At 42.5% G+C, this 21760-nt stretch overlaps 1 protein-coding gene across 1 annotated transcript in view; it reads left to right on the forward strand.

Moving 5' to 3' along the window:
- Positions 1-13414, forward strand: part of LOC139415257 (neurexin-3b-like) — a 315709-nt gene extending 302295 nt beyond the window's left edge. Inside the window, exon 22 of the mRNA XM_071163222.1 lies at positions 10525-13414. Within this exon, the coding sequence (XP_071019323.1) occupies positions 10525-11528 (1004 nt within the window). The 3' untranslated portion in view covers positions 11529-13414. The remainder of the gene's footprint in view (positions 1-10524) is intronic.
- Positions 13415-21760: the final 8346 nt, after the last annotated feature.

Genomic DNA, 21760 nt, shown 5'->3' on the forward strand with positions numbered 1-21760 from the left:
GCAAAGGGGGCTCCGACCCTGTACTAGATAAACTTGCCAGTGAGTGTATATCTATGGTGTGAATGACCTCTTCCCCCTCTCTCTCCTCCCCTGAAGCCCTATGGCAGTCATTCACTAGCGAGCAAAATCGTTTTAATTACTGGGCTGTCCTTCAAAATGCCATCATAGAACACTAATTAATGCCCCACTAATCTGCCTAAATATGCCCGGGCTAATTACGAAACATATGTCCACTTTTCACGGAGCACAATGTGAAGCAGATTCCATTAAGACCAATTGAAATGCTGTGTTCGCCTATTCGGTTATTCCTGGTAGAAGATCATGGATCGACGATTCTGCTTATTTATTTATATATTTAGGTTTTTAGATAGGTTTCTGAATATGTGCACAGGAATAAGGAAGTAATTCCACAGTTTATTATCTCTAGAGCTTTGTCATCTTGTAGTTTTCTTGTAACATTCGTTGCGTGGAAATTGCGCATAAGGTTTTTTAGCAGGAATGTTATCTTTTTCTGAACGTGGTCGTTTTGATTTGACTATTGTCGGGAGAAAGTACTTTCCTCTGCAAAGCCATACATACATGTCATGGAGTTACAACATCTGTATTTACCCTCAAAGAAATTAAATGGACATGGCTGACAGCTTGAACAATTTAAAAGTGTAACGTTCAAACTGAAAACCCAACTTTTCTCAAAAGCAAAAATGTTAGTAAGTCAGTAACTACAGTATACAATGAACTTGTTAGTCAGAATTGAGTCAACTTGGTACCCCCCCCCCCCCCCCCTCCTCATATAGTGATGATAATAGTGAACTGCATTTAGTCGTACACAGTCATACATACATACCTCTCACCATGTTGACACAGAAATTCATATTCTCATTCTGATCCCCTGCTTCCGGTTCTGTTAACAGTTGCATGACATAGTTTTTTTTATTTGTTTTGTGTCTTTTTCATTTGAATCTTTTAATTTTCCATGGTGAAGCGCATTCTGGACATCTCTCCTCCGCTGTACCCTTTTCTGACTTACTGTTTCATTTCTTATGATTTGAGTTGTCCGGACTCATTTATTTGTTTATCTTGGTGCCCTCATCCGCCCATCTACCAGGATAGAGCTGCTCCCTCCGTTTTGACTCATCTTGTGCCGCATGATATTTTGGTGGTTGAAAAAAAACAACAGTTCTCCTACTCATCTTCTTGTTTATGTTTTTTGCGCCATTAAAGACTGATTCTGAAACATCCCCCATTTTCGATTTACAACAGGAAATGAAAGGCAACAAAATCTTTTCTTGCCATCATCCTTTTTTGGGCCTTGTGCAGGCAACCCCATTCTGTCTCAAGAAAGTTGTGTGTGAAAGAATGACTCCCGCCCCCACAACATCCTACCCCGACCCCAACCCAACCCCATCCAACCCCGCCTTCTTTCTCTCAGCCTTTCTGCATATACATGTCTGTTTTGAATGCAGATGGCATAAAAATAATTTTATTGCCACAAAGTATATCTGTTTTTCTATTCTATATCTGTTGCTCCTAGTAGAAGGCATTTGTGGCATGCATACGTACGTGACTGTACAGTAGACTAGAAGACTAACTTCCTGTAACTTTCTCGGTGACTCCTCCTCCTTCTTGCTAATGCATGTGAATTTGATTGGCAGCCATTTTCTATGCTTCTAATTCCACCCATAACTTTGCTCTCAGGCTAACCCTGCCCCGCCCTGCCCACTGTTGTTATGTGTTTAGGGGCAACAGTGGTGGTTTAAAACCCAGCCACTGTCGCCCCTCCTTCTTCTGGTCTTATTTCTGTCTCTGTGTTTGTCTGTGCATGTCTGCCAACCTGTTGTGTCTGTCCTTACTCTTTGTCTGTGATTGTTTTGTCTATGTTTTAAAACTGTCAAACCTGAAACTACCCTCTGGTCCTGAGAGAGTTCCACAAGAAGTTGACAGGAACAGTGCAGGAACAGAATATTCTACACCTGGGGCTGACTCCATTTCAAGAACTACAGTTGTGCACTGTACCGGTCGATAAGTAGATGACAACACAATTAAGGACACTTCCCCTAACTTACTTTCTTATCAACCCTCGTTTAGACAGCTAAATCTACGATAGATGTTAGCCCCTTCAGTAGTTGACAAAGTGACTGATCAACCAGGAAATCGCCATGCTGTCCAAGTCTCTTGTGAGGGGTCATCGTTACAAAAGATGCTGCTGATGATCAATCACTTTGGTTACCCTAACCAATTCGGCCAATCATTACATTGCACATTTACATTTTAGTCACTTAGCTGATGTTCTTATCCAGTACAACATTCGGCGACATTGTACATTCTTTTTCAAATAACCCAAAGAGCAGAGTGGCAGGTCGACAGGTACAGTAGAGAGTTAACTTCACAGCGCCTCCTTCAGTCTCACGGTGCCTGCATAAAACGAGGACACAGGACAGCCATCCAGCAGAAGGAGAAACGACATGTAATAAAATCTGATGAAATGTAACCGCGTGAGCCATTAGATTAGAGTATCAACGACGATGAATAGGCCCAGCGATCTAATGGAGGACTAACCTAATTCTGCATGTCTCTTTAACACATGAGTCGGCAGGGAAACAGGGAAAGAAAAGCCATTGAGGAGGCTGTGTTAGATCGGGAGCGATGTAGCCCATGATTTCTTTATCGTAGCGCTGATGGTAGTGCTGATGATATGAAGGACCAGGACGAAGCGGGGGCGTCAGGCAGGCGACGGGCGCGATGAGGAGAGAGTGAACTGTGAGCGGGATGGATCAGTGACTCTCTCTCTCTCTCTCCCGCCTAGTGGCATTACGGTGGACCTTGGCTGGCTGGAGCTGCCGTCGTCAGGCCCCGTCGGGCTGACTGTCACTTCGACACAGGCCCCAGATCAGTTTAAAGGTTATTCAGCTGACATGTCATCGGAGCGGTGAGGTGAGCTTAATGGCCCTTCGACAAATCGACCGGCCAACAGGGGACTTGCTTTGCTGCTTTACACCGCGGTGGCTGGCTGGAGGATGCCAATTTAATAGGTCGGAGTGCACCCAGCCAGCCTGCCACACTGTCCTACAAAGGACAGCACAATCTGACAAAAAAAACATCCTAGCTATCTGCCATTAAGGGATAGGGCAGGAGGACACCCCCCTAAAAGTAAAATCTCTCCCCTGGGTTATCTGCCACGTGCCACCCACATGCCCGGATAAGGAACACCCCCATGAACCCCCCCCCCCCCGTAGAGTAGGACATTGGTGCTTCCTCACAAACTGGTGAGGTCTTCTTGCTGTCTGTATTCTGACAAGCTGTCAATCTTCTCTTAAATGTATGCTGCTGAGATTTACCTCAAGCGGAAAATATGAACTTTTAAGTTAATGCTTGGTAGAAAGCTCAGACTTCCCACGATGGACCTGTATGTTATAATAAGCCCAGGTGCTGTATATCCCTTTTAATGCTCTGACAGTAAGGGCTGGATTCAATCAGATCCGCTTTAGCCGACATCCGCATAGCAGTTGTTTTGGCGGTGTCGGAGGTGGAACTGCATTAGAGCTGTCAAATCAAGAAGTGGCTCCTGGCATTATACCTAAAGCCGACATTGCCACATGAACAGAAATCCCATGCAGCCTTGTTTACAAGTTTGAACACTGGTATGTAAGATGTAATCTACACCTTGATTAGGCTGATGGAAATCCTCCCTATTTTGTTTGTGATTTTTCAATTTTAGTGTCATTATTTCTATACAGCCTACACTTTCTCGCTCTGAAGCTTGTCATGTGAGTGGGATGGGTGTGGCTTGGTGAGAAGGGTTGCAAGGGCAGCTGCTCACCGGTTTGACAACTCCAGCAACCGCGTGTATCCTGGACATATGGCTAATAAAACCTGAAACTTGGGGAGGAGAGTTACTGCAGCTCTCTGTAGATCTTGATCAACATCCTGGTTCCCTAAGGATGATCGAGGTGGATGTACTGTATGTGTACGTGACCAATAACATTTGAGTTGAGGGCGGTTTTGTTCAATCTGGTTTTGTCCCGTCTAGTCTGACTCATCCTACATCAGCGTTCGTCTGTCTGAAGGAACACTTTGTTTTTAAAGGCTTTCTTTCCAGACTTTACCACCATGGGAGAAAGAAAGAGAGCGAGAAAAAGAGAAAGGAAACACTAACTAGTGTACCTCCAGGTCTGCTGAAGTGTACACTGTAGGCTTAGCACAAAGCCCCTCCGTCTTGACATTAGCTGAGAAAACGAATACGAACGGCGTCTCGTTAAGCAAACTCATTAGAACGTGCAGTGTTTGCGCTGAGGTAAAACACTGTGAAATGTGCAGCGCTAGTAAGAGAGCTAACGCAGAGGATTAAAGTGTTTACTAAAACGTCAAGGTCCTCTGGCAGGCTTTTGCTTCCCAGAGCCACACACACCTCTCAGAAACACAAACACACATACACACTCTCTCTCACACCCAGGCAGCTCCCTTCGGATGGGATGCAAAGGTTTTGTTGATCTAGCAGGAAAGCTAACAATTGCCAAAAGCTTTTAGATGTTCAGGAATGAAGGAGTGAGCGTACGGATGCAAACAAGGCCAAGACGATACAGGGTAGATGGAGATAAACAGACTGAAATCACTTAGTGAGCGATGCTACTGTTTATCCAACAAGGCAAGTAGCCGATTCCTGATTAAAACATTACCATAGCCACACAATGGCAACAGAAACGCTGAATTGGTGTACAGAGCAGGGTACATTGTCTCTAGACTACACACCTGGGCTTGGCGGTGATCCACGGACCCTGTATGTTGTTGGCTAAATAACGTGACATGCACATTGACATCATAAGGCAAGTGCCAACCAATAACACTAAAGATATTATAGCTCTCTTTCATAGTGATAAACCTAAATATACCATTTCATCCGCTCACATCTCTCAGAGAACTGTTCCAGAGCCAAAAGCAGAAGAACCTGGACTATAGATCTAAAAAGAAATGTTCTTGTCCCCATGGGGTCTGGATAGCCCCATCTCCTTGTGCCCTCTTGTGGAACTTTGTGGGAACATTGTTTATCTGTCAAGCAAAGGCTGTTGGATATGCATTAGCATAAAACTGAACTAAACGTAATAAAAGCCAACGTTAATTAATTAACTTCCCAGTTGATTAATTAGGTAAAGACTATGACAAATGGTTTTCCTTCTTCCTACCAGATGGTTAATGTAAGTAATAGTAAATGGTTCTTTGCCTGAAACAATATACCCTACAGCCTTTGGTAAATGACCTCGAGTGACCTTTAACCCCCTCCTGACACCATGACCCCCAGCTTGCTGTACTGTTACTGTATATTACTCTCCCTAAATGCAACTTACTTAAAGCATGCACTAACCATGAATCTAATGGTAAAAACAGCAAAAATATAAAATGTCCAATATTACCTAACCTCTCTCTGACGTACACCCAGATTGCACGCCTGTTTCGTGTTTTAAAAATACTAACAACAGATATGTATTTCATAAAGAAATAACTAATAATAATGTTATTATTATTAGTTACTATATGAAGGTGGTGACAATTTCCCCTACGAACTGTCCCTCCTCTCTACGTCTGCCTCAGTGTGTGCTTTCTGGTTGTTCATCTTTGATAGTGTGTGAGAATTTTTTATGCTTTGAATTTCTTGCTTGCTAATTGTTTTTTTGATTTGTCTGTTTGTACATATATGTAAATATACATATATGTGGATATCTATGTTAATTACTGAAATTGCTCCAATTTACCTCTTTTACAATCTGATAATTAGCTTAGAAGTACTATTGATAATGTTATGAAGACATTAATTCTTAATGAGTACATTTCTTCATTTTTTCTTAATGATTTTGATTGGTCGACTGTGGTTGGAAATCCACAGCTCTGATTGGTTCCCCAAAACACCTGACCCATTATACAATAACAGATTACGAAATCATTTTATTAAGAAAAAATAGAAGAAAACTCAAATGCAAGTATCCTCACCACTATCTGTTTCAAATTGTTTCAAAGCTGTTCTTACACTGATATATTCTTTCCTGTTATTTAAATTAGCAATTTTGATTACATTTGGATTAGAATGAATTCATTGATTATTAATTTGTGCATGGCAAAGAAAGAAGTTGCAGCTTAGGGTTTGTAAAAAAAAACTGTGTGGAAAGTGCTGTTCTCTTCTGTAGATGGGCATGTACATGCTCATGGTTTGTATGTCCCCATCCCTTCCTTACAGCCAAAAGCTCTAATGCCGCCCGACCGCTTCGTGCCACCTTTACATGGACATGGCAACTGACGTACACATTCACCCCCATCTATGTCATTTTTTACCTAGTCTGTTCATAGGTCTCCCTCCCACCTCCCACCCCCCCCAACCCCCTTTCCATAGAGAAGTAAAGATACAGTCATCCATTCGTTCAAAACTAATGAACAACGAAGTTCAAGTTAAAGGAGAAAAAAACGCTCAATAATCAGACTGTAGATATTTATGGAGAAGCTACTTAAAAGCAGCTCATCTCTCACAAAGCCAAGACTTATCTATAGATGTACAGTTTTCTTTTTATAAAAATAAAAACGACTATATCAAAAGTAAAAAATAAAAAAAATCCTGAACAGAATGGTGAAGATTATTTTTCATGTCATGATGTGTGGATGTATGTGTTGTTTCCTCCCTGTACCATCCTGTCTAAAAGAGAAATAACTTACTCAATTAATCAAAATTGTTCAAAAGAAAACTAACCTAACTTGTCCAAAAGCATTCTCACACAACTTTCTTTTGTAAATTGTTTTCTTCCTGCCAAAATCATGCGGGCAATTTGTTGATGTAAGTTCACAAAATTGATGGTATGCTTTCTTCCTTTTCAAAACTATTTTTTTTGTAGGCTCTATTATGATTTTTCAAGCTGACTTTATTTCACCTCTTTCTACGTACTAATCCATCTGATGGATAAATGCATCTGTGCCTTTAGTTTGTGAATGTTGAAGAAGTTTGCTCTAACTCTGTTTGACAGTCTGAACTGTGTTTGCTTTACGTATTTTTTTCCCTTTGTTTTCTTTTGTATCATTTTTATTGTTATTAGATATTTGCATCTTCTTTTAGTGCCCTGTTTGTGACGAGCCTTTGCAGTGTATAAGCTAGCCACCTTGGCAAGAGGTTTATGCAGATTCAACCGACATCTGAATGTTACTTTTGAATGTTTTTAGAAACAAACCTAATAGTAAAATAATAGAATAAAGGACAAGAGAAGGTAATAGAAATGATAGATACATAGCAAACTGCCATGTTCCAAGACTAGCCAAGAACACACATACAGTAACTGATACTGATATAATACACTTGACAATAAATAAAAGCAGAACATTCAGTTGTTGTTGTTGAACTGTCAGGTGACTTTGTGCCATTGTGGTAACTGTATAAGATAAGTCAAAAGGCAAGGGGCTAGTGGTGGAAGCCTACTGAAGTCACCATAGAGAAAACATGAATAGAATAATAAATATTTTGCTCAGTTTCATTGAATTAGACCCTAACAATAGCTACAGAAAGTGTAGCCTGGTCTCTGCACCCTAGAGGAACCCGACAAGGTTAACCACTATCTCCATTATTATTTACATTGGCCAATAATCCAAACCCACGTGGGATAGCAATTTCTCACTTCATGCTGATGCCCTATTGCTTTATGTTAGGAATGCAGAGAAGTCAGTAGCTACAAAAACTACAAGACTATAGAGCAAGCTATCTTTGCCTTTCAGCAAAACTTGAGCATTATTAGTTGAAACAGGGGTGGGCAATTCCAGTTCTCGAGGACCTGATTGGTGTCACAGTTTTGTCCCAGCCCCAGCTAACACACCTGACTCCAATAATCACCTAATCATGATCTTAGTTTAGAATGACATTTGATTAATCAGCTGTGTTCTAGGGATGGAGAAAAAGTGTGACACCAATCAGGCCATCGAGGACTAGAGTTCCTCACCCCTGAGTTAGAACATACACTGAGTGTACAAAACATTAGGAACTCTTTCCTAATATTGAGTTGCACCCCCTTATGCCCTCAGAACAGTCTCAATTCGTCGGGGCATGGACTGTACAAGGTGTCGAAGGCATTCCACAGTGATGCTGGCCCATGTTGGCAATGCTTCTGACAGTTGTGTCAAGTTGGCTGGATGCCCTTTAGGTGGTGGACCGTTCTTGATACACACAGGAAATTGTTGAGCGTGAAAAACCCAGCAGCGTTGCTGTTCTTGACACACTCAACCCGGTGCGCCTGGGACCTACTACGATACCCCATTCAAAGGCACTTAAATCTTTAGTCTTGCCCATTCACCCTCTTCATGCCAAATCAAATCAAATTGTATTAGTTACATGCGCCGAATACAACAGGTCTTACAGTGAAATGCTTACTTATGAGCCCCTAACCAGCAATGCAGTTATAAAAAACATGAATAAGAAATAAAAGTAACAAGTTAAAGAGCAGCAGTAAAATAACAATAGCGAGACTATATACATGGGATACCAGTACAGAGTCAATGTGGAGACTATATACAGGGGATACCAGTACAGAGTCAATGTGGAGACTATATACAGGGGATACCAGTACAGAGTCCATGTGGAGACTATATACAGGGGATACCAGTACAGAGTCCATGTGGAGACTATATACAGGGGATACCAGTACAGAGTCAATGTGGAGACTATATACAGGGGATACCAGTACAGAGTCAATGTGGAGACTATATACTGGGGATACCAGTACAGAGTCAATGTGGAGACTATATACATGGGATACCAGTACAGAGTCAATGTGGAGACTATATACAGGGGATACAAGTACAGAGTCAATGTGGAGACTATATACAGGGGATACCAGTACAGAGTCCATGTGGAGACTATATACATGGGATACCAGTACAGAGTCCATGTGGAGACTATATACAGGGGATACCAGTACAGAGTCCATGTGGAGACTATATACTGGGGATACCAGTACAGAGTCAATGTGGAGACTATATACAGGGGATACCAGTACAGAGTCCATGTTGAGACTATATACAGGGGATACCAGTACAGAGTCCATGTGGAGACTATATACAGGAGATACCAGTACAGAGTCAATGTGGAGACTATATACAGGGGATATTAATACAGAGTCCATGTGGAGACTATATACAGGAGATACCAGTACAGAGTCAATGTGGAGACTATATACAGGGGATACCAGTACAGAGTCCATGTGGAGACTATATACAGGGGATACCAGTATAGAGCCAATGTGGAGACTATATACAGGAGATACCAGTACAGAGTCAATGTGGAGACTATATACAGGGGATACCAGTACAGAGTCAATGTGGATACTCTATACAGGGGATACCAGTACAGAGTCAATGTGGAGACTATATACAGGGGATACCAGTACAGAGTCCATGTGGAGACTATATACAGGGGATACCAGTACAGAGTCCATGTGGAGACTATATACAGGGGATACCAGTACAGAGTCAATGTGGAGACTATATACAGGGGGTACCAGTACAGAGTCCAAGTTGTATACTATATACAGGGGATATCAGTACAGAGTCAATGTGGGGACTATATACAGGGGATACCAGTACAGAGTCAATGTGCGGGGGCACTGGTTAGTTGAGGTAATATGTACATGTAGGTAGAGTTATTAAAGTGACTATGCATAGATGATAACGACAGAGAGTAGCAGCAGTGTAAAGGGGGTGGGGGGGCAATGCAAATAGTCTGGGTGGCCATTTGATTAGGTGTTCAGGAGTCTTATAGCTTGGGGGTAGAAGCTGTTTAGAAGCCTCTTGGACCTCTTAATGGCACACATACACAATCCGTGTCTCAATTGTCTCAAGGATTAAAAATCCTTCTTTAAACTGTTTCCTCCCCTTCATCTACACTGATTGAAGTGGATTTAAGTGACACCAATAAGGGAGCATAGCTTTCACCTGGATTCACCTGGTCAGTCTATGTCATGTCATGGAAAGAACATTTTGTACAGTCAGTGTATTTCTCAAGCTTATATTGTATCCAGACAGCCAGACACTGGCAACGCTAGACCAGACAGAATCAATACAGTTACACCCTGGTGTGTAGGTTCCAGAGCTACAAAGCCAGCAACGATAATGATATCTCTGTCCGCAAAAAGAGTACACTTGTTATTGAACTTGAAGTGTAGGAGTTTTAGGTGTGGTAAAAAGTATGTTTGATATTTTGGCTCACCCTTGCACATCCCTTGCAGCCTTTTGATGCAATGTATACATTTTTATGGCTATTGTTTCTTTTCAGTTTATGGTCTTGTTTGGTTGGTTGGTTCTGGTTTCATTGAATTTGCACTGGTATAGTATTTTCTGTTCTTTATTATTTTTCTTTAATGTTGACATGATTTCTTTTTGTTTGTTTTTTGTTACGCTTTGCTTTTTATGTTTGTCGTAATGACTTTCCGGTGTTTGATTGATTAGCTATTGTCTGCGTTCAGAACGTCATGCATGTCCCCTAACGTGTCTCTTTCCTGTTTCTGTTCACAGGAGGGGAGTTAGTCGTCCCCGTACTTGTAGAGGATCCCATAGACATCCCTCCTGTCTCCACCCATTCTCCTTTCATCCCCCTCCCCCCAACCCTCCGCCCCGTCCTCACCATTATCGAGGCCACCAAAGAGTCCCTGCCCATGGCCACTGAGGCGGGGGTACCTTGCTTGTCGGACCGAGGCAGCGATGATTGTGATGATGGTCTTGATGGTGGTGGTGGTGGTGATGATGATGATGATGATGATGCAATGGTGATATCGGGGTTTGGCTCTGGCGAAGCTTTCGACTCTAGCCTGCCCCCCACTGACGATGAAGATTTTTACACCACCTTCTCCCTGGTAACAGATAAGATCTTGACCACGTCGGCCTATGAAGGTGGCTACAAAGCTCTCGCGCCCAAGTGGGAAGCCAAGGACTTGAGGCCTAGCAAAGCCTCAGAGGCGGGTAGGACTACACCCACCCCGCCTCTACCCAACCTCGGGGGCACTGTAGTGGAGGCATCCCTCCCCTCGGACGGCACGCCGCCCAAACTGCCCGCCGGGAAAATGGACAACCGCGAGGTGATCAAACCCCTACAGCCAGACATTGTCCTGCTGCCTCTGCCGACCACGTCCTTCGACCTGGACGGCACCAAGCCCCGCGGGCCTCTCATCACCTCGCCCATGCTACGCACGGTGCCTGCCACGTTACCCACCGTACCCGTGGTAAGGCGGGTACCCCCTGGGGCCTCGGAGGTGATACGAGAATCCAGCAGCACAACAGGCATGGTGGTGGGCATCGTCTCGGCCGCAGCACTCTGCATCCTCATCCTCCTCTACGCCATGTACAAGTACAGGAACAGAGACGAAGGCTCCTACCAGGTAGACGAGACACGGAATTACATCAGCAACTCGGCACAGACCAACGGCGCCGTGGTGAAAGATAAAACGCCCAGCGGGGGCAGTGGTGCCAAGGGAGCCAGCAGCAAGAGACCGAAAGACAAGGACAAGGAATACTATGTATAGAAAAAAATCAACCATTCCCGAATGCAAACAAAAAAATATAAAAAAACTGTTTGGAGAAAATAGGAATAAACGCTTGACAGTACCATATTGGGAGCTGTAATTCAAAAAGGAAAACAAAATCTGCTCATGAGAACTCAAAGTGAATGAGTCCAAGTTTAAACATTTTCAAATGTACTGTGACCTAAAAGCACACTATGGTAAGCATACAGAGAAACAGGCTGATAGGGACACTACTATAAGAGACCTTGTTGTGACGAGATGACGGAGCTCTGTCCGGAGTCGTTGCCAGAGGTTTGGCAGTGTAAGATACTTCACTGTTACTTCGCTATCCCTCCCAAGTGACTGTCAGAGATGTGTGATCCTTGGCGTAAACAACCTTGTCCATTGTAAACCTGTAAAATAACAAAACAAACCATTATTTCGGCCATTCTGAGCATGCATGTGAGATGTATGTGACGTGGTGCTGGCATCTGTGTGAGGGACCTGAAGATAAGAACGAATGGTCAGTTAATTAAAGATAAAGTTTGAAAGACAAAATATAATTAGCATAAAACATTTCCATTTCTATGCCTAGCATTGATATGAGGGAAGGTATGTGTCTGGTGGCTAAGGTGTATTTCTTCCACCCTATGTTTTTTGAGGGATGAGAGACATTGTCAGGGCTGACCAGTCGATGCTTAATAATGAATGGTAGTGCAGTAATGTATCTCAATTTTTTTTTAAACCTTTTTCCCCCACCAGTCTCAAATAAGGATTTGAAATCTACAGTATGCATGACATCCACAATCAAGAGGGTATTCAACCATACTAGAGTGGATGCAGCAGGCAAAATGCTATGTATATTTTATCATATACTTTACAGAACATTAGATCCCAGATAGCATTTTTATTTCAATTTATTTTGTTTTCCATAGAACACTGATTCAGTTATTTGTTCCGTTCTGTTTGTCCCATTTCTCAGTGTGTGGAGGTTTATTCAACGCCGTGACGTCGGAGAGATTTTTGGTACAATATTGAAAACAATGTGGCTAACGAAGACTTAACCAATGTGAAAAAGTGTTGCATTTTTTTTCTGTTGTCACAGTCAACTGTGTCAAAACGACAACTATGTTTACATATGTTATTGCATCATAGCCGTCGTCCTTTGCAGGTCAATATTGTACATAACATTAGATTTTTTTTTTGTATTGTACAGACAGATCATTTGAGCTGATTCATTTTCTCGGTGTACTACAATACATGACAAAAAAATCAAACCTTTTTTTGATGTTGAGAAAGTGATCATTGGAGAAAGACTGGAGAAAGCGATGCTGTACTTGCGTTTTTTTGTAAGGAGAGGAGGAAAATGTTGATAAGTTAGAAAATCTAGTATTTTTGGATGGTGTTTCTAAAAACGCATGAATATTTGACCAATGGGAGAAATCAATCGATATTGTACTAGGGCCTCCTGATTTTGGATTATGTTGATTGCTTATTTGTTTGTTTTTTTTGTTTTTTTTTACATAAAAACAGTGAAGAGAAACCTAATAATAAAGAAAGAATCTGGTGGAGTTTTGAGACCCAGTACTGGCACCTTACTAAGATACAGGATTATGTTGTTTGTACTGTGATGTCTATGTTCCTTCCTTTCGGTTGTTGCTGTTATTTTATGTTTATGTTTCTTATTGTGCAGTTTTCGTTTCAATTCCTATCATTTTTATGACAGTTTGGGCTGGCAGCACATTTTTTATTTATTTATTTATGACTTAATATATTTGATTGTGTCCTGTTCAGTTCGCATTCTAAGCAAATCTCAAGTCGTTGTGCACATTCATTTGGATTTTGTGTTGTTATTGCTGCTTTTCAACCCATTAATAAATCCCAGCAATAAAATGTTCTTCCCCAAGTTTTCAATGGTAGATGATGGTTAGCTGTCTGTCCTGTGGTGTGAGTGGGAATGTTAAAACAAAGAGTATAGGCATGAATGGAGGGGGAAAGAATGAGAAAGATAAATAAAAAGATGGTTGACATGGAGAGGGTTTACGAGCTTTTAGAAGTACATTCATCAGTAACAGAGCACAGAGACAGGATTTGTTTTCTCAACCTGTGTCCATTACCTAAATCATCTTATTCCAAAATGGATGAATGATTTTTTTCCATTAAAAGTAGGGCAGGGGCGATACCAGTATCGCGATACTCGTTAGTATCGTGGCAAGGAAACAAAACACAAAGCGGATTTAACTTCTTTAGGAAAACAGCCCTAATGTTGGAAACAAACATCATTATGTTGTCATCCAGAGTCATATTTATTTATTTTCGAATCTAGAACACATCATATTTTATATACAGCAGGTTTTTTGAGGACCAAAGAGTTTGGCCTGCTTAGCGTAAAAAAAATGTTATCATGGAAAAATGATTGCCATACTGGTTTCGTCACAGCCATAATTAAAAGTCCTGAACGCAATAGTACATTTTTAGATTCATCTTCAAGTAATCTTTTAACATGACCAGATATTCCTCTCTAATTCCTTTTCTACAAACAAGGTTTCCATCCAACCTTTTATGCGATAAAAGTACATTCACAACAGGCCTGATGGAAATCGGTCAAACAAAATACGCTAGACAAGTATTATGAGAGAAATGGGGGTGGAAACAACTTTATGAGCAAATGTTGATATAATAATCATATCAAAGTCAACTTGGAGTCACGCAATGAGTTGTGTGGTCCTCCCACTACAAGGCTACACATTAAATACGTTTTGATGAACACATGGGGATGGAAGTGCACGGTGATGAGCTAGATTTGCCTGGCTACCCAAACTCTTTGCCCTGACAAACGCAACCCCACCAACATAAGTTCGTTTCTTCTCTGCAATGAGTCTGGATCTGCTGCTGTGCTCAAAACAACTGTTGAACTCGGAAATCTCCGACTACAGTGTGTTCAAGACAACTGCGAACTCAGTAAAACACTAGCTCAGACTGGGAAAAAAAAATTGAATGGTCATCCAACTCGGAATTCCAAGTCCCGAAACTCTGGCATCTTTCTAGAGCTCCAACTTTCTGACCTAAAGATCACTGACATCATGATTTGACCTTGTTGAATTAACGAGCTGTTGGCTAGAGCACTCTTACCAAGATCAAAGTGTTGGTAGAGTTGGTTGGAAACTCATTTAAATTTGATTTTTTTTAATCGGTACGTGGAAATTTAAGTTATTTTTATGTGCACTACGTCATCACGCACAGCCTTTTACCTGCAACAAGTCAATTAGATAAAAACACATCTCTGGTGGGAAAATGTGCATATTGTTTTTATGCAGATTTGAGAATATTCGCATGAAAAGAAGAGACTGGAATAAGAAGAATGAATAAGAAGAATGCCATTATCCCCTTCCATCACCAGGTCTTTGCGGTAACGCATGAATGGGGGGAATGAGATTTTTTTTTCTCTAGGCACCATATGGACAGTTTATTACTTCGTGAATGGCTCGCTGGCACCTGCTTCCCAGACCCATTTTTACACCATTCCATATTTTGTGCAAATGGGCCACACAGTCCTGATCATTACCTTGGAATAGCCCATTGATGTAAGTTAGAGGGCTGTAAGGAGTATATTTAGCCAGCACAATGACTACATATTAACTCATTCATTCTGCTACTGCCAAGGGTAATAAGAGTCCAACAGTTTTTTTGTTTTCTTTACGGCCTAAAAGTACTTTTACATTCTCATTGAGTGACGTGACATGCTCTTTTTACTCTCAATGGGAACATTGTAGTAGGCTTGCAGTACTCGTGGCTGGTTGGGCTTAGTGAGGTTGCTAGTATTGACTCGGTAAGAATGTACGTATGGTGCATAGAAATCCAATAACCGTGTATTAGTACATGAATGGGTTTGTCAAAAAAAAACACCTGACTGCACCAATCAGTAGCCTGTCTATAACTGGAAGGCTGGATCATATTAATGAGAAGGAGGTAGCAGGTGACTGACTGAGCCTTTAGTGATGTCACACACAGCTGCTCTTCTGTGGTCTTGGGTGGCTCATTTGGTAAAAGTGTGGCACTAGCAACGCCAAGGTTGTTGGTTCGATATCGCACAGTCATGACATACTAATGCGAATAATGAATGCACTCGTACTTTAAGTTGCTTGGTGTAACCTTGTCTGCTAACTGGCAGGTAATATTTCAGGTGTACGCTGGCCCACCCTACCCTGTCACCTCAGGGCCATGTAACCAGCGGGTGGGTAACTGTTGTGCTTGATGGCTCAGAGAGACTGTTTTATTTTTTTAGTCAAATGTGCAGAAATAGATTACATCAATTTGCCCAAACAGATTGGATAATTCAGACAATGCATTCCGACCCCTTCTGTTCTTCCACATTTATTTTATGCTACAGCCTTGTTCTAAAATGGATTACATTCATGTTTTGCATCAATCGACAAAATACCCATAATGACAAAGTGAAAACCGGTTGTAGAAATTTTTGCAAATGTACATATAATTGTTTAATTTTTAAATAGCTTATTTACATACGTATTCAGACTCTTTGCTATGAGACTAGAAATTGAGCTCAGGTGCATCCTGTTTCCACTGATCATCCTTGAGATGTTTCAACAACTTGATTGGAGTCCACATGTGGTAAATTTAATTGATTGGATATGATTTGGAAAGGCACTCACCTGTCTATATAAATCCAATTTTATTTATCACATGCGCCGAATACAACAGGTGTGTAGACCTTACTGTGAAATGCTTACTTACAAGCCCTTAACCAGCAGTTCAATAAATAGAGTCAAGAAAATATTTACTAAATAAACCAAAGGAAAAATAAAAAGTAACACAATAAAATCAAGTAACAATAACGAGGCTATATCCAGGGGGTACCAGTACCGAGTCAAAGTGCGGGGGTACAGGTTAGTCGAGGTAGTTTGTACATGTAGGTTGGGATAAAGTGACTATGTATAGATAATAAACAGCGAGTAGCAGCAGTCTAAAAACAAGGGAGGGGGTGGGGGGGGGGGGGTCCGGGTTGAAGCTGTTATAGCTTGGGGATAGAAGCTGTAAAGGAGCCTTTTGGATCTAGACTTGGCGCTCCGGTACCACTTGTCGTGCAGTAACAGAGAGAACAGTCTATGACTTGTGTGACTGAAGTCTTTGACAAATTTTTGGACCTTCCTCTGACACTGGCTAGTATATACAGTGGGACAAAACAGTTTTTAGTTAGCCACCAATTGTGCAAGTTCTCCCACTTAAAAAGATGAGAGAGGCCTGTAATCTTCATCATAGGTACACTTCAACTATGAAAGACAAAATGAGAAGAAAAAAATCCAGAAAATCACATTGCAGGATTTTTTTATGATTTATTTGCAAATTATGGTGGAAAATAAGTATTTGGTCAAAAACAAAAGTTTATCTCAATACTTTGTTATATACCCTTTGTTGGCAATGACAGAGGTCAAACATTTTCTGTAAGTTTTCACAAGGTTTTCACACACTGTTGCTGGTATTTTGGCCCATTTCTCCATGCAGATCTCCTCTAGAACAGTGATGTTTTGGGGCTGTTGCTGGGCAACACGGACTTTCAACTCCCTCCAAAGATTTTCTATGGGGTTGAGATCTGGAGACTGGCTAGGCCACTCCAGGACCTTGAAATGTTTCTTACGAAGCCACTCCTTCGTTGCCCGGGCGGTGTGTTTGGGATCATTGTCATGCTGAAAGACCCAGCCACGTTTCATCTTCAATGCCCTTGCTGATGGAAGGAGGTTTTCACTCAAAATCTCACGATACATGGCCCCATTCATTCTTTCCTTTACACGGATCAGTCGTCCTGGTCCCTTTGCATAAAAACAGCCCCTAAGCATGATGTTTCCACCCCCATGCTTCACAGTAGGTATGGTGTTCTTTGGATGCTACTCCGCATTCTTTGTCCTCCAAACACGACGAGTTGAGTTTTTACCAAAAAGTTATATTTTGGTTTCATCTGACCATATGACATTCTCCCAATCTTCTTCTGGATCATCCAAATGCTCTCTAGCAAACTTCAGACGGGCCTGGACATGTACTGGCTTAAACAGGGGGACACGTCTGGCACTGCAGGATTTGAGTCCCTGGCGGCGTAGTGTGTTACTGATGGTAGGTTTTGTTACTTTGGTCCCAGCTCTCTGCAGGTCATTCACTGGGTCCCCCCGTGTGGTTCTGGGATTTTTGCTCACCGTTCTTGTGATCATTTTGACCCCACGGGGTGAGATCTTGCGTGGAGCCCCAGATCGAGGGAGATTATCAGTGGGCTTGTATGTCTTCCATTTCCTAATAATTGCTCCCACAGTTGATTTCTTCAAACCAAGCTGCTTACCTATTGCAGATTCAGTCTTCCCAGACTGGTGCAGGTCTACAATTTTGTTTCTGGTGTCCTTTGACAGCTCTTTGGTCTTGGCCATAGTGGAGTTTGGAGTGTGACTGTTTGAGGTTGTGGACAGGATTCTTTCATACTAATAACAAGTTCAAACAGGTGCCATTAACACAGGTAACGAGTGGAGGACAGAGGAGCATCTTAAAGAAGAAGTTACAGGTCTGTGAGAGCCAGAAATCTTGCTTGTTTGTAGGTGACCAAATACTTATTTTCCACCATAATGTGCAAATAAATTCATTAAAAATAGTACAATGTGATTTTCTGGATTTTTTTTTCTAATTTTGTCTGTCATAGTTGAAGTGTACATATGATGAAAATTACAGGCCTCACTCATATTTTTAAGTGGGAGAACTTGCACAATTGGTGGCTGACTAAATAATTTTTTGCCCCACTGTAGGTCCTGGATGGCAGGAAGCTTGACCCCAGTGATGTATTGGGCTGTATGCACTACCCTCTGTAGGGCCTTACAGTCAGAAACCGAGCATTTGCCATACCAGGCGGTGATGCAACTGGTAAGGATGCTCTTGATGGTGCAGCTCTATAATTATTTAACAATCTGGGGACACATTCAGTCTCCTGAGGGGGAAAAGGGGTTGTCGTGACCTCTTCACGACTGTCTTGGTGTGTTTGGACCATGATAGTTTGTTGGTGATGTGGACACCAAGGAACTTAAAACTCTCGACACACTCCAGTACAGCCCTGTTGATGTTAATGGGGGCCTGTTCGGCCCTCCTTTTCCTGTAGTCCACTATCATCTCATTAGTCTTGCTCACATTGAGGGAGAGGTTGTTGTCCTGGCACCACACTGCCAGTTCTCTGTCCTCCTCCCTGTAGGCTGTCTCATCAATGTCGGTGATCAGGCCTACTACTGTTGTGTCGTCAGCAAACTTAAAGATTGTGTTGGAGTCGTGCTTGGCCACGCAGTCATGGGGGAACAGGGAGTAGAGGAGGGGACTAAGCACGCAACCATGAGGGGCCCAGGTGTTGAGGATCAGCGTGGCAGATGTGTTGTTGCCCGCCCTTACCATCTGGGGGTCGGCCCGTCAGGAAGTCCAGGATCCAGTTGCAGAGGGAGGTGTTTAGTCCCAGGGTCTTTAGCTTCGGATGAGCTTGGAGGGCACTATGGTGTTGAACTCTGAGCTGTAGTCAATTAACAGCATTCTCACACAGGTGTTTATTTTGTCCAGGTGGAAAAGAGCAGTGTGGAGTGCGGTTGAGATTGCGGCATCTGTGGATCTGTTGGGGCGGTATGCGAATTGGAGTGGGTCTAGGGTTTCCTGGACCAGCCTTTCAAAGGACTTCATTGCTAAAGACGTGAGTGCTATGGGGCGGTAATCATTTAAACAGGTTACCTTCGCATTCTTTGGCACAGGGACTGTGGTGGTCTGTTTGAAACATGTGGGTATTACAGACCCAGACCCAGACCCAGAGGTTGAAAATGTTAGTGAAGACACTTGCCAGTTGGTCTGCGCATGCTCTGAGTGCACGCCCTGATAATCCATAAGCCCCATGGCCTTCTGAATGTTGACCTGTTTAAAAGTCTTACTCACATCTGCTACGGAGAGCATGATCACACAGTCATCCGGAACAGCTGGTGCTCTCATGCATGCTTCAGTGTTGCTTGTTTCGAAGCGAGCATATTGGTAGAGTGCTGCGGAGATGGTTGTCCTAATGGAAGGTTCTCCGACCCCCACAGAGGAACTCTGGAGCTCTGTCAGAGTGACTATTGGGTTCTTGGTCACCTCCCTGACCCACAGTTGGTATAAGGTCCCACAGTTGACAGTGAATGTCAGAGCAAAAACTAAGGAATTGTCCATAGAGCTCTGAGACAGGATTGTGTCAAGGCACAGATCTGGGGAAGGGTACCAAATACTTTCTGCAGCATTGAAGGTCCACAATAGAGTGGCCTCCATTATTCTTAAATGGAAGAAGTTTGGAAGCACCAAGACTCTTCCTAGAGCTGGCCTCCTGGCCAAACTGAGCAATTGGGGGAGAACGGCCTTGGTCAGGGAGATGACCAATATCTCAATCTTCACTCTGACAGAGCTCCAGAGTTCCTCTGTGGGGGTGGGAGAACCTTCCAGAAGGACAACCATCTCTGCAGCACTCCACCAATCAGGCCTTTATGGTAGAGTGGTCCGATGGAAGCCACTCCTCAGTAAAATACACATGACAGTGGGCTTGGAGTTTGCCAAAAGGCACCTGAAGGACTTTCAGACCATGAGACACAAGATTCTCTGGTCTGATGAAACCAAGATGGAACGCTTTGGACTGAATGCCAAGCGTCGCGTCTGGAGGAAACCTGGCACCATCCCTACGGTGAAGCATGGTGGTGGCAGCGTCATACTGTGGTGATGTTTTTCAGCAACAGGGACTAAGAGACTAGTCAGAATCGAGGGAAAGATAAACGGAGGAAAGTACAGAGAGATCCTTGATGAAAACCTGCTCCAGAGCGCTCAGGACCTCAGTCAGTGTCGAAGGTTCACCTTCCAACAGGACAATGACCCTAAACACACAGCTAAGACAACCTAGGAGTGCCTTCGGTACAAGTCTCTGAATGTCCTTTAGTGGCCCAGCCAGAGCCTGGACTTGAACCTGATGTAACATCTCTGGAGAGACCTGAAAATATTTGTGCAGCAACGCTCCCCATCCAACCTGACAGAGCTTGAGAGGATCTGCAGAGGAGAATGGGAGAAACTCCCCAAATACAGGTGTGCCAAGCTTGTAAAGTCATACACAATAAATTCATTGACAAACAGTTCTAAAAACCTGTTCTTGCTTTGTCATTGTGGGCTATTGTGTGTAGATTGAAGAGAAGATTTTTTTTTATTTTTATACATTTTAGAAAAAGGCTGTAATGTAACGAAATGTGGAAAAAGTAAAGGGGTCTGAATTTCTTTCCGTATGCACTGCATCTTAATTGACAGAAAAAATGACATTTGCCAATGACTGTCCTAAAGGTTTTTGTTGTTGGAACAATTGAATAAGCTCACTCTGCTCTCTGGATAGTGTTTGAACTCGCCATTCTATTCTACTTCTAAGAGCTGTGCTCTCCTTTCCCTTCCTCTCTCCTCTGAACGTCCAATTAAACAACAAATTAAACAAAGTATGGCAGCTTCACAGATTAGTAAAAGTGTAGCTAAAAGTATTGTGGAGCTCCTGCACCTAAATATACAGTACCGGCACCTATTTCAGTCCATGTCAAGCACTGATGTTCAGTTTTACCACTACAATCATATAGTGAAGGCAATTGGAACCATTTGGGTATATATACTGTTTATCCCAAGCAAGGGTCTTAGTAGCAGTGATACCTCTTGAATGAAGAATGAGGTTTTTCATCGCAGTATGCTGCTCCAGCCCTTCATAGCTATCCAATACCCCAGAAAACCTGCTCTGAGGAAATGGTGATCAAAACCTGGCAAGTAGAATATGAGTCGATCTGATCATAACACTAGGTTTAGGAAGGGTAAGAGCATGCATTGTTTTGCCGTCAAACTACTCTACGGTACGGTGTGCGTGTTTGTGTGTAAGTTTTCACTCTGTTTGTGTGTACACAAAAAGGAGATGCCCGTCCATTGATCTATTTCCCCCCTCTCCTTCTACAGCAGCATGGGCATGTAGCCACAGCTTTTAGTTTACTCCTCACACCTAATTAACTGGAGCGATATGAATGTGCAAATCGACCATCCAAATCTACAGTTCCACTGACAAAGGCTTTTATGAGTATCACAGCATCATGATAAACACTCCCTGGTGATGTTGGGTGTCGTGGCCGGCTGGCGTAGTGTGTAGTAAGTAGTTGACAGCGCCATCTAAGGACTGAGTACAGGAATGACATGCAGGTTTTGGA

Source organism: Oncorhynchus clarkii, chromosome 8 (genome assembly GCF_045791955.1).
Source record: "Oncorhynchus clarkii lewisi isolate Uvic-CL-2024 chromosome 8, UVic_Ocla_1.0, whole genome shotgun sequence".
Lineage (NCBI taxonomy): Eukaryota > Metazoa > Chordata > Actinopteri > Salmoniformes > Salmonidae > Oncorhynchus > Oncorhynchus clarkii.